We start from the raw sequence: 16995 nt of genomic DNA on the forward strand, positions 1-16995 counted from the left end.
AGAATATTTCAGAATCTGCCTGAGCTGAGTCAATGTTGACAAAAACCCAAAAACAAACCTCAGAAAATGATGTTTTCATTGTAACGCTCACTGATTTGAAGCTTTAATACTGCTTGTCTACTACTCACTTATGTCTGCTCACATTTACCCTTGTAAATGAAGAAAGCTCTGTGCAATTTACTGCCCAAATACCACTTTCTTGCTTTTGATCCTTTCACAGATTTCTCTTTTCCCTTTCCTTTTTCTTTCTTTTCCTTCTTTCTTTGTTTCTTTAGATTCTTAAGTGTTGAGAAAGGTCCAGTCGCCTTCTGGTTCGTCAGCCCATGCCACAGACTTTGGATCTGAAAAAGAGAGGAGAACAATCTGAATACCTGGAGAAAAAGTTGCTTGGAACAGTATTACTGGTGGATATTCTTGATGCAAAAAGCCAGGCACATTGTGGTCTCTGAAAAACCCTTTTATTCTGTATTAGACTACATTGTTTGCAGCTAAGATAGACTGCCAGCTACCTGACTTTTCTTTTACTGTGCATTATTTTTTTCAAGAGGAATTTCTTACCAGGAGGATGCTAACACTGTAGTCCTCCAGACCCTTCAATTAGAATAGTAAATGATCATGTCTACACATCTTTAAATGTCACTTTTTAGTTCAGAACAGTTTGGGAGAAATAGAGTAGTTCATGAAGAAATTACAGACATTAGAGAAAGAGACAAATAATTCAGGTTCAGAAGAATCAAAGACTGAGGATTTACCTCTCCTTTCTTCTTGCCCTGTATTTTTTCTGAGCAAATTAATTCTGTGGCCCACTGGTGACATAGACTGATGTTCTTTGGGGGAAAAAAAGCAACACAAAAACACACAAAAAATGTGTTTTGTTCAATGTATTTGTGCAATGAAGCTTCAACTCTGCAGTCAAAATACAGTCAGCAAGAGTGAAGATGCCACCTGCAGTTAGTTTCTTCTTTGGGCAATGCCTTGTCTTAGAGGATCTGACCTGTTAGTAAAACACCCTAACCGTTCCCCTTCTGCTGGACAAGGAACTAAGGGAAACTCCCTTGCAAGCTGTAAGGGCTGTTCTGTGCTTGCTGACTGTGACCTGGTGGGGCCGTGACAACCTTCTGGTACATTTTTGAACGATGCCCGGTGCTGTATTTCCTGATGGTTCCCTATATCCTGCCTTAACGTAATAATAGAAGTACTGCTTTGCTGTAGCCAATGCAAAGAGTGGTTTAAGATGTTCTTGATGTTGCACAGAGAGTTATTGTTTTAGGTTGTTCTGCAGAGTATCTATTACTAAACCCACAGCTTTTTATGTGTATTGTGGTGACTTTCTTAGCACCACTGCTACAACTTATTTTTCTGTAAGTTTTCCCAGATGGCAGATGTCCCCTGACAACACGCTTCAGTTTGAGTGTCTGTCACACGGTTTCCATCCACAAGAACCAACTCCAGCTGCTGAAGACTGTCCAAATACTCAGGTAGCTGGGGCAGGTGATTGTTCTGAATGAGCAGTTTTTGCAAACCTGAACACACAAAGCAGCTGCAGCACAAAGAACAAATGATGTGGAGCATCCCTGCGTGCTCCTCAAAACAGCACACGGATGAGGAACAAATGATTCGGTCTGTGCATGTAATGAATGTGTGTATTGAGCATCTCACCACAGCATTCCAAGTTCAAAGGATCCGCTCCCAAATACAGAAGGATGGGACTCAAGCTCTTCTAGCAAAGCATTCAGTTCACTAGTTGAAGACTACTCTCCTGGTAGCCGGGTGGCCAGATTCAGCTTTCAAAAGTCCTGCTAATTAGCACACCAACAGTGCCAGTGAGCTGAGCCACACAGAGATGGAATGGAGAACTGGGGAAGATGGAAAGACTGGGCTGAGGAGCACCCCTAGAGACCCAGTTCTTCACCACCCCCCTGGAGTCACTGGTGCTGACCCAGTGGGTCTATCACATCAGGGGATCTGCTTCGAGCTGAGCTCTGGGAAGCACCTTTTTCCCCAGACCTTGAGGCTGAGGTAGGTCATGAGTGAGGAACTCGCATCCATGTGCCTTGGGCACAGCACTTTCCCCACCCTCCCAGTTCCTAACTTTTATTGGCTCCCTTGCAATTAGAGGATGAGCTCTGAAAGATGTACTGCATTCCTTCCTTCCCTCCCTCCCCCTTCCAAAACACTTACTAGGGTCCATAAGGCCATGAACACCAAGACTGTTTTTCACCTTGTACTTGGCAGACAGACTGCAGGAGCTGTTGGAAGAAACTGTTGCAACAGTCAAGTATTTTCAAGTGAGTCAATGAGCTGATGGTTGCAGGCAGGTACTCCAGACAATTATTCTCCATGCAGTTCTTCCAGTTTCTGCAAAATATGTGTGCGTAAGTTTTAATAATTAAAGCATTTTTCCTTAGCTTGGGATATAATCAATGTAGAGAGAATATTAGGAAGTGCAGAAGTAAGGTTTATAAACTGAAATGCTATTGGGATGACTACTAAATTCAGAGAGAGAACATTGTTTCAAACACTACGTTTTGATATTATCCCTACTGTGACAGCCCTGGCCTGATGCTGCACCACGTACCTAAAGAGACAAGGAGAACCTTCAGTCCCGCATTTGGAAGCAGCTGGAGTCCATCGAAGTGTCATGCTGCAGCACACCAAGATCTTCCCCCTTCTATTGCTCCTACCTGCAGTTCGCTGAATTTAATTCCTGTATCTTGTCCGAAATACAATCTCTCTAATGACTCCAGGAGAAAGATACTGAATTGGTTTTCAGATCAGCTAAGGCACTTCAAATTTGTCAGTTCTTTCACCTCCACAGGTACCTAGACAGAGTCATTAAAAAGATACATTATGTCAATTAAACAGTAATCTTTGGGATTTTGTTTTTAGGAAAAAAATCTCCAAGAAAATGCTGTGGAGCTGCATTACTGTTGATGGATGAACACAGAATAGTCCGCTCGTTAATATAACATTATACCTCACCGTATGGTGGAAATTTTGGCAAAAAAAATCCAGGTTGTTTCCTCTGCTGGAAGGACTTCTTATGGGGTTAATTTTATTTCTTAGCAGAAACATCAGTCTGCTGCTTTATTTCCTTTGTATACGCAGTGCAAGGGAGAGTAATTTAAATGAATGAAATCTGAAAGTGATTCTTTTGCATAAATTACTGCCTCTGTAAATGTAATCTTCAGGAAGAAAATTGCACAAGTGAAAATCTCCTTGGAGAAGAAGCAGAGCATTATATAAAAAGGAAAGGTGTATTCTGGACCCTAAAATGAGCGCATCCATTAACACTGTCACACTTAGAACAGCACAACTTGAGGGTACATAATTGTTCATTATCAAATGAACAGCAAACGTTAATTGTGTTAAAGGCATTAACAGTATGACATCCATTTTTCAATTGTCCTCTGCTTTGTTTCAGTTGATGATGTATTGATTCTATGCAAATGCAGCGCTCATTTTCCAGTGTACGCAGAAAAAAAGATGCATAAAGACTGAAGCAGTCCCTCCAGTCAGTATTCCTTCTTTATGATTCAACACAAAGGTCAGTGTTTCCACGTTCCTGCTTTTTTTCACCCTGACTGAATACTCAGATGTCAGTCATAATGAGTAACCCAGGCTCAGGTGTGTACCAGGTGGAACATGCCTTCTCACTGTAGTAGGGAAAGGTGGCACGGGGTTGTAATGAAGAACTTAGATTTTGCAAAAGGGAGGTATCAATAAAATAAAAATGAAAACAAAGGAACAAAATACCTCCTGTACCTGATTGTCACCCAGGGCAAATACTTCTGTTTTTTTCACAGTGTACATTCCTTTAGGAATATCATCAAAGCAGTTTTCACTCAGATCCAGTATCCTGACACTGGTTAATCTGGTAAAGAACCTGGCTATCTTGTGCAGTCTGGTGTTCCTTAGATAAACATGTGGAAGGGCTGGCCAGCAGCAGACCGGCTGTGGGAACACCTCCAGGCTGATAGCAGAAGGTCTGAGCACTCTCATTTCAGTGAGATTCTTCAGACCTGGGGGAAACTTGTGCAGGAGATTGTGAGACAGCACAGCCAACTTTTGGCAGTGTTACAGTGTAGGAGGAATGGAGGATAAGTTATTAAAAGCCAAAAATAGCTTAAGTAAATTTGTCCAAAAGCCTCCCTCTCCTGGGATAAGACTGATTAGATTTTCTTCCAGATCTATTATTTCTAAATTAGCAATATGACGAGGCTCCTTGGGGAAAACATTCAAGTCTATTTTTCTGGAGGTAAATTTCCTTCACTTTTGTCAGGTTCCCTGTTTCTTTAGGCAGACACTGAAGGCTGTTGTCAGAAAAGCCACACAGTTCAACATGGTGGAGGTATTCACAGATCTGCACTGGGATTTTGTGCAAGTTTGTTTTATAGAGCCTGAGCTGACGAAGGGACTGCAACTGGCCAATAACTGGCAGCAAACTACAAGAGAGGGGATTGTTGCTTAAATCTAAGTTCAGAAGACTTTTTAGCTCTCCCAGTTCTTTGCATATGTCCCGTATGTGATTCTGATCCAAGTAGAGGACATTCATGTGCCTCCAGTGATTGATGTCTCTGGGGACGCTTACAATCAGGTTCTTTTCCATGTGCAGCTCTTCCAGATATTCTAGACTTGGGACCCCTGGTGTGATGGTTGTTGGCTAAATCAGTGAAAAATATCTTGTCTGTGATGTGTCTGGGAGAAAGGGCTTCATTCTCTGGCACTTCATTCACTGTTATTTCTTATGCAGTCTGATCATGGTCATCCTCAAAACCAAGAGAGTCAGCTTTGGGACTATGAGTGCCCCTGCACTGGCCTCCTGGCTCTGCTGAGACTCAGCCCTCTGTGCTCTGGTTAGGAGAGAAAAAAATTCAAAATCAACAGCACTCAATGACCTTCCTATGCTAAATAAATACTGGCAGAATTCAGCATTTAGGAACAGGTTCTAGTCTCAGTGGTGTTCATAGAGACCAAATCCTGCAGTACATACAGCAGGACCTTATCTTTGAATCCCAGTGCATTCTGAAGTGCCCCAACAGCCAAATTCTGCTGGACAAAGCAACCTCCTTGAGTCTTGAAGTCTATATTTACAAACACTGAGATCTGTCTTCATCGGTGCTGGTTGTAAAAAGCTGCAAGAGTCCCATTGTAAAAGAAGTGGCACCTTCACCTAACACCTGGTGGCTTCTGAGCCAGAGAGACACCAGTGAGTCCGGTATGGATAACCCCCGGAGCTGTATTGCTGCCAGATATGAAACAGCAGGAGTTGGGAAGGGGCGACTAGATGGCCTGAAGGAATGATAAGAAGGAAAGCAGAGACTGAGAGGCAGCTGTCAGTCATCTCCCACCTGATGACCTTTTCGCTGCTGCCGTAACTATGCTGGGAGGAGGCTGGGTTTCCAGAGATGGGTGCTTTCCGGGTGCCACCAGGACGAGGAAGAGCTGAGTGACCACCATGGGGAGAGACCCACGCTGGGCCTCCCGGTCTAATTCCACTGTTGCATGAGGGTATTTTCTTTTATATCTGCTCCGAGTTCAGCACCGAGCTGCGAGCCCCACACACTGGGACAGGAGTGCATGCGACCCCAGCCCACCCCCTGCCACCTGCACTGAAGTCTCTGGAAGGATTTATTTGGTGGAAAGGACCAGCGCAGGTACCTTTGAAGTAACTGCTAATCCGTGTAACCACGGAAATTTTTGCAAAGGCTCCTCGGAGACCGTGGGCAGACCACAAAGTAAATGCTCCAGGGGTGAGCTGATGAGAGTCCCCACCACAGCCGCGGGGAGGGCCAGCACCGCCGGGCCTCCTGCCAGCCCACCTGCCTCCTGCCTGCGCCCGGCCCGCCCGGCAGCCCTTGGGAACGGCTCCATCGCCAAACACCGTTCCCCTTGGAGCAGCCCAGCTCCGCGGGGCAGTCACGGCGGGTTGGCGTGGGTGCCGATCGCTCAGGTAGGCTGTGGAGGGTGCAGCCCAGCTGCTCCATGGGGAAAAAGGATGTGCCTGTATGGATATTAATCCTCTGTTAGGGCAGATCCTATCTGAGGGCGGATCAGAAACACATCCACAAATCCATGTTTTTGCCTTGTGCTTTGCCTGTCTGTATCTATCTGTTATTCTTGTGTTGCATACCAAGAGCTGTAACCCTTTGCAGGCCAAGCCCTTTTTTATTGTTATGCAGAGCCCAGCATAACAGCGCTTGGGCCCGGTGATGTTGCTAGGCTGCCGTAACCATGCAATCATGTTTTGTTTTCCATCAGGTCATGTCGGTTCCTTCAGATCTTCACCAGCGCTATGTGCAGGCCTGCCAAAACTTGGGCCAGCCTGAAAACCCCTTCATTGCTCATGTGCTTCAAGAAGCTGATAAAAATGATGAAACGTAAGGAAATAAGAAACAGCATGTTTTCGATACTTCTGAAAGCTTTAAACAAGATAGCAGGACAAGGAACTGAACAATGAGAAAGTTTGTGCAGTTTCAGGCTTAAACACAAATCATGTTTAGCATTTACTGCTGAAGTTCTGGTTTGACTCATCTTGACATCGTCTTGGCAGAAGTTTGTAGCCATATATCCCTTCTGGGCAGCTTTACAAGAAGTGAAATCAAAAAAAAGTGAAAAATTTACAGGATGGTGCCTTTGTGTCCCTTAAAGAAGCCAAACCCAGTGTCTAGTCATCTTAACTGCCAGCCTTTTGTCTTGCTCCTGTATAAAAAACCCTTAGCTGCATCCAGTTAGCTTCCAGCTGGTAATGCTTTCCTGAACTGTCTCTGAGTCCTGCCAAGGTATTAACCACCCAAACTCTCTCTCATCATGTGGCTAGGTAAGGCTTCCTCTCATGGATGCTTCTGGGGTAAAAGTTAATAGCCCTTTGGAGAGAAAACCTGAGAAATACAGCGTAGGGAAAGGGTTTGTATAAGTTTTTGATCTTGAGGGCAGGACAGAGTAAATAAAGGGAGCAAGTAAAAAAGGAGATGATGAGGAAACCTCCAGGATAGTCTTTGTTTCTGTCTGCCTTCCCCTCACCTTGCTTCTTCCTGCTTTCTGTGTATGTGTGCTCTTGCAGCTGTGCAGTGTCTTCAGAATATCAAAAAGGATAGTGCTGAGGTACAGCTTGAAACATGTCATCTGTCATGGTGTTACCAAAGGTAGTGGCAGCAGGTAACTGCATGTAAACACACCAGTGAGGGCAAGCATGAATACACTTACCTGGAGAGAGAATTCATTTTTCTGTATCATTATACTCCTCCCCATGTTCTTACATTTTTATCTTGCAGCAGATGGACAAAAGGAATCACATTAAAAATAGCTGGAAATAATCATCTAGTGCCTGTGCAGAGAGTTACAGGTGATGATCTTCAAGTTCTTGCCTCTGTCTTACGTGACACTGTATTTGTCACAGGTAAGCTTGTTTCATGTGTGTTTGAAATCACTGTGTGAATATAAGAAAACATCAGCAGTGTTGATTTCAGCCTTAGTTCAGTTTTATTTCTTTTTGGTTAGAGATCAGTTAATTATAGATACGTGTCTGTCATATTCTTCATCTTTTTCAGGTTTGGATCTTAGGTGTAACGTGTTGACTGATAGTGGAGCAAAGAACGTGGCAGCACTCCTCCAGGTGCCAAAGTGATGTTTATCTTTCAGCAACTTGTAATTTATTTGGTTAGGATAATATTTGTATGTGGAGTGTTGGAGAGAAGAATGCATTGATTTGGCAAAATTCCATTAATTTTGACTTTCACATCAAAATCCACCCTACTAGAATCTCAGATTGTATTCTCTGGGGAGATTTTTAAATTTCTGGTAGAAAACTATCAGACATTTGGCAATGAGGTCCTGGAGACAGAAGAGTGGAATAAACCATGGGGCTTTTAGGCTTACAGTTCAATTCGATAAAGGAGGCAATGGTAGTGTCAAGTGTGCCAGGGTCTTTGTTTAGATACTTTATCATCTCTGTTAGCCTTTTTGTAGGTCTAAACATAGGAAACTTTAATGCTGCTTTTTTGCCATTGTAAGCACTAGGATACAGACAGAAAATGATGAGTTGCCACTTGGTTCCTGTGTTCCTGCAGCTTGGGGAGTGCCAGTAAGTTCACAAAATGCCTGAAAGTCTGCGTCTGAGCTTGACCACCTGCCTCGTTTGGTCACACTGAGCACATGGGTTCCTAGGTGGTTTCTGTAAGCCTAAGAGGACCTTCAAGCTACAAGTTTTTCTGCCTTTCTCTCATCATCTGACATACTTTCTGTAACTACTCTAAATCAGGGGCTGCCTGAAATGCAGTGAGGGACAGAGGTTTTAAATACGTGTATGATGCATCTCCTTTTTGAAAAATGCAGGCATGATCTGGGAAGAAATCTCACTACTTTCTGCTTTGTTTGTTCCTAAGGAAAATTCCACTCTGCGGTACCTTAACCTGATGTTTAATGATATTGGCACAAGTGGAGCAGAGCTGATAGCAGGAGCGCTCCACGTGAGTATTTGTCTGGGAGTTTTAGACAATGGCATCAAGTTTGATATTTTTGCTTTTGATAAACAGTACTAGCTGTCCTGCCAACCTCGGAGCGAGCTGAAAGGGCCCTCTGTTTTCCATCATTCAGCATTTTGCTCTGTCCCAGGGATCCCTTGTTTTCCCAGGGCAGACTTCAGGAATCAGGTTCCACAGGAGAGAAAGTTGCACTGTCCTGCCATTAACACTTCATTATCACAGCTATCACAGCTGGAGTTTGCTGTGTGAAAAAACGCCAAGCTATGCTATAGGATAAATAATGCCATCGGTTTTCCCTTTTTTTTTTTTTTTTGGTTTGTTGTTGTTTGTTTGTTTTGTCGTTTTATGTATTAAATTTGCTTGTACGTTGACATCAATATTTGTCATGATCCAGGATGTCTGAGACATGTTTTCAAAACTTTCCCTTACAGCAGCAGCATAAAAACAAGTTTGTTATTTTTCAGGTGGTTTCCCAAGGAAATGGGGCCTATGTGTTGTGTCTGTGAAACGACACTCACATGAGCTCTTTCTTCCTCCTTCATGGGCTTCAAACCAAATTGATTTCAACTGCATTTGACAGGCCTCCAGAACCTATGGCGGTACTCTAGGTTGTACAGCCCTGTACTCTAGGTTGTACAGCCTGGGGTGGCAACGCCCCAGGCTGGGTGTGCAGCCCCAGGCAGCGTTTGCGGGGTTTGCTGAGCAGGAGGGTGGCAGGTCCTGAGCACCAGCCCCTTGGCTGCTGGGCCGGGCGGGGGGGATCCGGGGTGAAGGGGGGGTGTTACGGAGGGAGGAAGATGCTGTAGTAGATGCCATACTGCAGTGGGGAAAGGGGTACTGAGGACACGTGGAAGACATAAAAAGCGTATGAAACCAGGCTTCAATAGTTCTGTTGCTCACAGAACTACTCATTTTGTAATCTTTAACTTAATCAACCATCATCTCTGCTAGTCAGTGATTATGTGGTACTGAGGAATTAAGAGTAAAAAGTTACTCTGCATTGCATTGGGGGCTTTAATAGTTAAATAGCTATTTCCTACCCATTGAAATTCTGTGATGGGTGAGGGGAAAGATGCTGACTTTCCTAGATGTCTGATCAGAACCTTACATTACCAGTGAAGTCACCAGTCCTGCAAAGACTTACACACTGGTTTGACTTTGACTGGTCATGTGATTTAAAAGATTATGAAAAAATAAAGCAGATTACTTTCTTGTTTAAAATACACTTACTATATTAAAATCAGTTTTGATATCATTTGCATTTCAGATGTCAACTTAGGCAGAAATATCTGCCTGGATTATTTTTGTGACTATGAAATTTGTGAACCTGGGAGAAACAAAAGGTTTGAAATACTGGAGTTTTGCTTCCAGACTCTCATGCTTTTGACTCCACTGAGGGGAGCCTGAGCCAACTGCTTAGTCAGTGTCATCACTTAGACACAATTCTTCTGGAGGGTTGTTTTGTTTTTGTGTGACAACCAGCGAGATTCACAAGGAAAAGGACAGTGTTGTTTATCAGGCTGTTTGAAAGGAATTTTTTTTTTTTTTTTTTTGTCTAGAGGAATAAAACTCTTGTGTATATGAGAATGACTGGAAACAAAATAGGCAACAAAGGTGGGATGTTTTTTGCTTCAATGCTACAAATTAACTCAACCTTAGAGAAGCTGGATCTTGGAGACTGTGATATAGTGAGTAACCCAGTAAAATTATCATCAATGATGTAAGTCTTTCAAGGGTATCACAAAGGTCCTGCAGTGCTTAATCAGGGGGGAATGCCATCTTTTGTCATTGATTTTACATTTTGTGATAGCTCCAGGTAACACAATGTATAATATGGCAATGCATACTTGGAAAGGCATGTTGCATAAAGCACCTGTGAAGTCATTAACTGGTGATGTATTATTGCCACAATGTCCCTGGGAATTCAAGTGCTTGGCTTTCAGATTTTCTGAGGTTTGCTTCTGCTGTTCATTTTTCTTATGCTGTCTAAGCCCTGTGTAATTCACGTTGAGGGAAGGACTTCTTATTCCCTGGAGGTTCTTTTCCTTCTTAAGTGTGTGGTGCTGTAATGCCTGAAAGTCACCCAGTCCCATAGCTCTGTTGCTCCTTTCAGAGCTCGATCCATAAAGGCCATAAGCACAACAGTACTGAATTGAGCACAGAGGCACCCAATTTGATCTTGGATAACCTGCCACCCCCTAGAATCAGGTGCTGAGACTTTTTACACAGTGCACCTAGGACGAATGGGTCAGTCCCTAAGCAGGGTGCTTCCCACTCTAGTTGGTAAAAGCCTGTGGATCACTTCTAAAAACCCATATTTCTTTCCTGGAACTACAGAATTTTCTCCTAAACTAGAAGGGGGAATACCTTCAGAAAGCATGAAGAGTGTTATGAATAGGTAAATGAGGAAAGTGTGACTAGTGTAGGACTTATTTGAAAGCTTAATGTGTTTATGCTTGGTGTAGGGAGTTGACAGAGAGTTGGTTTAAAATGAAATGGCTTTGGGTGTAGACCAGCCTAACTGGAAAGTAACATAAATATAAATTAGTGAGCAAACTAGAAGGAAATAAAATAACCCCTGAACTGGCCCGTATTCTAGTCTCTGGCTTCTCTGTACCACATTATTCACATTTAGTATGAATTTACCCAGTGGATAAATGTTAGCTAAGACTTTTACCAAAGACCTCAGGGAACACACGCAAGCTGATTTTGCTTCATAAATCAGGAAAACCAAAATACAGGATCAATTAAATGGACAAGTATCTTAGAGATTCATTAGTCTTGCTTTTTACTTTCTCAGTTGCCAAATTTCCTAGTCATTTGTACTGCTTAGTCTAATTCCACTCTATTATTCCATAGGGAGTTGGCACTGTTATTATCATTATGTGTCCGCAAGCACTTGGCTACTGCACTTGCAACTCTCCAGAGTACATGGAGGCAGAAAAAATAGTATTTCCAACCTGAGCCCATTCATTTGACGTTTTTGATCTTCTTGACAGTCAATTCTAAGTCATTGTAGTAAATTGGTTGCTTGATCTATACATTGAACAGGTTTCTCTAAAGAGTTTGTTTATTTTCATTTCCAGGGTATGGAGTGTCTAATAGCAATAGCAACAGCCCTGACTCAGAACAAATCAGTCAAAGCAATAAATCTAAATCGTCCTTTACTATACAGCCAAGAGGTATGTAAGTAGATTAGTGTCAGCTCAGTCAAAGAAAGAAGCATAAGTAAAGTCATTACTGATATATTTATTGATGTCTGAACTACATGGTGCTCTGGGTTTCCTTACAAAGTAAATTGTTGCAGAAATATTCTTTTCCTCTTTCTGTGCCAAGTTTTGTGCAGTCACTGCTGCTCCTGTTTAACTAGAAGTTTAATTACATAAAATTTTCTTTCCTGGTACATATGCGTTCATTAAATAATGGGTTAACACGGAGAGGTCTGGGTACTGGAGAACCTGTTACAGCAGGGAGAGTTTCATGCATAGTTCAGCAGACTAAGGGAGAAATGCTGTTTAGCAGGAAATGAGGGGAAGAACAAAAGGCTGTTTTTATCTGAGCAGTGCAGTGCCCACAGCCTAAAGAAAGGCAGACTTCAACAATATGCCATATTCACTGGGCTGTGTGGTTTTGTTGTTTTGCTGTGTGAACTTGAAGCATAAATTTAACAAGTGAATGAACCTCATCAATGTAAAACCTATGATGCATTTGTAAGTCAAAACAAAGACACAAACCCTCCAAAACAATCGAGCACTGAAAAGAGAATCTGCAAGGCAGTGATTGATCTTTTTGATCTTCTCAGGCTGCTGGGTGTGTAGAGGCACACCTTGCTGCAGGGCTTTTACTTGCAGGCATGCAGCTTTTGTGCACTTGCAGGCATGCAGCTTTTGTGCACAGCTGGTGCTGGAGGAGCCTTGGCTACAGAGCTGCTTGGTTTCACAGTGGTGGTTTCACCAGACTGGCAGCAGTTGTCAGGTGTCTGCAACAGTATTTTCCTTATGACAGGATAATGAAATTAAGCTGTCACGAAGGCCAGATCTTCCTAAATTCCCAAAGGTGAATTTAACAGTTTAAACAGGTTTTAATTGTTTCTTTTCTACTAAGACAGGGCTTGAACTGCCTATACCTAATTTCAGAACCCCACTTGAACTACAGCTATTGAAAATATAGGACAGCAAGGCCTGGACTGTACCTGTGGGAGGCTCTGTTTGCCATTGTTTCCACCCTCAACTCTATAATTTTCTGAGGCCTCTGGGTTGTTGCTTATTTTTGACTCAGTATTCACTGTTATTTTCTTATACTTCAAACCAAATTTACTTTGCCTTACAGCAGCAATAGGGCAATTTTTTTCCCCTAGCAATCCTGTTTCTTTTCATTAAATAACACGTTACATCTCAAAAAAATAATGTCAGTGAAGACTGGCTGAAACATTCAGATTTTTAAGAGCAATGACAGGGAGGAAAACTGATTAGACAGAATGATTCAAACAGTGATGCTTCTGATCTTGCAAGGATGTATTTAGTACTGTATGTCTGCAAATATATTTCTGGTATTTTTCTTTTTTTTCTTTTTTTTTTTTTTTATTTTCAGCATTATCACAATGTATTTTTTCCTGGCTATTTTTAATACAATATACAAAATAGAATGCTACTGGTGACCAAATCTCGCTGTTAGCTGTGCATCTCCCTTTTACTGAAGCAAGACCGTATCTTACCCTGAAGTGCAGCTTAATAAAACTGAGTGTATGTTTTTAGGAAGAGACCACAGTTCACGTAGCTCTGATGTTGAAAAATAACTCCTCGCTTGTGGAACTACACTTGTGCAAGCATGAAATGAGAAACTTTGGTGTAGAGCGACTGTGTGAGGCATTATATGAAAACTCCAGCCTGAGATACCTCGATCTTAGCTGGTAAGAGTTATTAAGTGTCATAGCCCTGAATAACATTAGAAACTAATTTTCTTAGCACTTTTTAAAAAAAAAATAAATGTGTGCTTCTCTCTTTCAGTAATAAAATAACCCGTGATGGTGTAAAATTTCTGGGAGAACTACTAAAACTGAACCAAACCCTGGAAATCCTAGATCTCAATGCAAACCGAATAGAAGATGATGGAGCCATCTACCTGAGTGAAGCCTTGGCTTTGTACAACAGGACTCTGCAAGCGTTAGTATTTACACAGCTTCCCCAGACCGCAGGTGTAAGAAACTTGGACTTTGCAGTGGCTGAACTGACATCAAAGCTGTGTGCTTTGATGTTGATCAAAACAGATAAATCAGGAAGTTCCAAACTTTTTGGTCCATTTTTCCTTCTCGAGGGAAAAAACTTGTGGGTGACAGACTGGGTGGGATTCCTTTGCTGACCATAGGGGTGTCCTGCCACGTGAGGTGCCCCGAGACCTGTGAGACATCCTAGGGTGCTGGAGGTGAGCACAGGCCCTCTCGGAGCCCTGCAGCTGGAGACCCGGCAGGACACAGTCACGCATTTCAGACGGCACAGGAGGCCTGTGTTGGTATTTGAATTAAGTCCCCTGTAGCTTCACATGAGCTAAAGGAGTAAAACACGAGGCCAAGACACGCCATTCAGTCTCACATGCTAACACCTTGTGTTCACCTTCCCACACTGCCAGGCCTGCTTGTAACTTATTTTATCCCCTTTCTTTGTGCTTCCTTTTTTTCCTATTTTGTCCATTGCTGCGTGGCCTGACAATGCTTGTTCTTCTATTTTTTTTTTTTGGGGGGGGTGTTGATGCTTACAACCGTTTTTGTAGTGGTTTATCTTACTTCAATGATTCACAGCTTTTACAGTCATTCAGAATTGGCAGGGGGTGGGGGTGGGGGGTTGGGGGTGAGGCAATTAGCTCTTGTTAATTCTTTCTGCATCTTGAAAGCTTAGGTCCCTGTGATGCACAAACAAAAACAAACAAGAGCTGTACATCTTCAGAATTTTAAGATAATCAGATTCCACGCAGGGATAAGGCACTATATTTGTTGATTCTGATCTTCACCATGTAAGAAAATCCCCTGTGGAAGTCAGCTTCCGGGTGAACCCGGAGGAGCTGTAATCTCCCCGTACCTTGTATTAAACCATGCGCCGGCAGGATGTAAAAGCTGATCAAAGGTGTTACCTGAAGCCATTAGTTTTAAGTAGCAGACTGAGGAGGTGGTGGCTGCTAGGTGCCTCTGAAAGCCTTCCAGGTTCACTAATATAAAAATAACTGCCACTCCACAAAGATCAAAGCTTAGCCTGGATAAATGCCAAGGCTTGGGCTTCAAAGCACAGATGAGACCTGGCTACCACGCAGCAAGTCCCTGACACTGAAGAACTAAATCGTGACCAACCTGGCTGCAGGAGTCATGGAAATGCCTTTAGAAATAGTACAAGCCCATAATCCAAACTGCCTTTACAACCTGAAAAAATTTTGCATTTGGACTGGCCTTGATATAAATAAGTAATTATATTAATAATAACAAATATGATATACAGTAACAGATAATGATAAAATATAAGGATAAAACATAGTTAAGCTCTCAGTTTCAATTAAAAGATGGGAATTCTGTGGTTTGGCACGCACTTGTGTAACTACTTTCTCTGTTTATTAGGTTGTCGGTGGTAAGCAACAACATAAGTGGCAAAGGACTCGTAGCTCTTTCAGATGCGATGAAAACAAACATGGAACTTTCCTATATTTACATCTGGGGGAACAAATTTGATGAAGCCACCTGTATGGTAAGTGCTTCTGAACTCTTCTAAAAGGGTTTTGTTTGGTTTGTTTGTTCTAACTTGTTTTTACAGTCATTGGGAAGACTGCAGCAATTAGTGAACAAGATACCTGAATTACTAAGTGTTTTAAAAAATTATGATGATGGTGCTGTGAAGAGACTCACTGGACACCAGCATACTGAAATGATCAAGTACTCTCCTACTGTGTGTTATCTTCTAGAGCACTCACTGCAGTCAGTCAAAAGGGAATATTATAGTCTTGGTTTTATTCATTTCAGGCATTTTCAGAATTAATCCAGACAGGCCGCCTGACACCCAACCGTACCGATGTGGAACCGTACGAAGTGGATGGGCACATTCACCTTGCGGAGCTCTCCCACGGCCTTCGGAGGCATTACTACTGGACACCGAGTTGTGGGGAGGTGACGAAGAAAGACGCTAATGCCAGTCTGGCCATTGCAGCTGTTTCAGAACACTTGTGAGTGAGGTAGCAGCTTGATGCATTCCATACGGTTGAGCTTTTCCTATCTGGTTTCTACCAAGTTAAATTCTATTAATACCAGACTGGCTGCACATTGTTGCTTCTGGGTCTTTAGTCTACAAGGAATGTAAACCCACTTGAAATGGCATTAGAGATAAAACAGCAAACCACTGACCTTAAAATTTGTTGCTAAATAACGCTCAATCTATTAAGAGCCCATTAATATGAAAATTCATTAATTTTGCTGCAGTTATTTCTACAGCACTCTATCTCCTTTGCTGTACCATGATTAATTGTAGCTCTAGGGTTTTGAGGCAATAGATAAATTTAGTAAAAGAACATGCTTAGAAGAAAACATTTTCACTACAGCGAGTGAGTGACACTAGGTATTCTTAGCAGTAGTGGGGAGTAAACAGTCACTGACCAGAGGCATGCAAAGGGTTTAGACTGCAGCAGTGCAGATGCATGAGTTGAACTCCTAGCAGCTGAACTACTCCGCTGTTTTTAAAGACCCCCTGAGATCAGCACTTCTATCAAGTGCTGCTTATTTAAAAAAAGATGCAGGGGCTGGACCAGAGCAGCAGTAGCGCCTGTGAACAGAGCATCGTGACCACAGGGTCCTCTTCCACACAGCTGCTGCAGAGGAAGAGCTGCCGTTGCCTTCCTGGGCTGCAGTCTCTGCAGTCAGGCTTCCACGCCGCAGGAACAGCCCACAGGTAACGTTGCTGTGTCTCTGGAGTACAGCCAGGCCCATCAAACTGACAAAAACTTAAACACCTGGCACAGCTGCTGGGCAGGAGCTTTGCTTGACAGCAAAGCAGATATGCTGTAGAACAAGATTCCTGCTGAAGCCGAGAGGTTTGGGTAAATCCATTTGCTGCTACTGTGCTCTATAAACTGTCATCTCTGACTAGTAGTTGCACGCTTTTGATCTTTTTCCAAGAGTGACTTTTTTTAAAACCAAGTTAAATGAATTAGTGAACCTAATTTACTGTGATATCAATGGTATTTTGATTAACTCGCGGCATGTATTTCTTTCTTGTACTACAAATGAAAATCACCACCAAACCTGGTGTCGTTATTTATTCCTGTCTCTTGAAAACTGTTTAAAAAGATTTCTATCATGATAGCCGTGTGGCAGCTCCTGCACATGAATAAGACAACATATGCATATAATGGTAGTTAAACATTGTTTAATGGTTTGAATACAGACTTTGTAGAAGTTTGGGAACCACTCAGCTTGTTTCCTTTTTTCCACCCGCTCTGTGCATACCTGTAGAGGTGACTAGATACACGCTGCTAGTCACCAAAA

At 42.6% G+C, this 16995-nt stretch overlaps 2 protein-coding genes across 4 annotated transcripts; one reads left to right on the forward strand and one right to left on the reverse strand.

Moving 5' to 3' along the window:
* Positions 1–128: 128 nt before the first annotated feature.
* Positions 129–5460, reverse strand: LRRIQ4 (leucine rich repeats and IQ motif containing 4). The gene is given in 11 exon segments (XM_055817390.1): positions 129–386; positions 821–827; positions 1349–1562; positions 1855–1874; positions 2206–2340; positions 2342–2403; positions 2685–2822; positions 3757–4212; positions 4214–4658; positions 4660–4828; positions 5352–5460. Coding segments are annotated over 11 exon segments (2013 nt in total).
* On the forward strand, positions 3445–16724 carry LRRC34 (leucine rich repeat containing 34). 3 transcript variants are annotated; one of them, XM_027792431.2, is made up of 11 exons: positions 3445–3547; positions 6262–6380; positions 7275–7399; positions 7551–7615; positions 8385–8468; positions 10043–10171; positions 11570–11665; positions 13238–13392; positions 13490–13645; positions 15082–15208; positions 15481–16724. In XM_027792431.2, exons 2-11 carry the CDS (start codon positions 6265–6267, stop codon positions 15682–15684), a joined length of 1257 nt encoding a protein of 418 aa, XP_027648232.1. In that variant the 5' UTR covers positions 3445–3547; positions 6262–6264; the 3' UTR covers positions 15685–16724. The 3 variants fall into 3 exon arrangements, with proteins under 3 accessions (XP_027648232.1, XP_055673501.1, XP_055673502.1); XM_055817526.1 differs by lacking the exon at positions 3445–3547 and adding an exon at positions 5756–5953; XM_055817527.1 differs by lacking the exon at positions 3445–3547 and adding an exon at positions 5756–5953 and having other exon boundaries at positions 13490–13679; positions 15481–15619.
* Positions 16725–16995: the final 271 nt, after the last annotated feature.

Source organism: Falco peregrinus, chromosome 12 (assembly GCF_023634155.1).
Source record: "Falco peregrinus isolate bFalPer1 chromosome 12, bFalPer1.pri, whole genome shotgun sequence".
Taxonomy (NCBI): Eukaryota; Metazoa; Chordata; class Aves; order Falconiformes; family Falconidae; genus Falco; species Falco peregrinus.

Bases quoted from the DNA above. Each gene is read 5' to 3' on its own strand.
- LRRC34 (XM_055817526.1), top strand. From the start codon at position 5,762: ATGAGAGTCCCCACCACAGCCGCGGGGAGGGCCAGCACCGCCGGGCCT. The intron at 7,400-7,550 runs GTAAGCTTGTTT...CATCTTTTTCAG, and splicing joins TGACACTGTATTTGTCACAG to GTTTGGATCTTAGGTGTAAC. The intron at 11,666-13,237 runs GTATGTAAGTAG...GTATGTTTTTAG, and splicing joins CTTTACTATACAGCCAAGAG to GAAGAGACCACAGTTCACGT.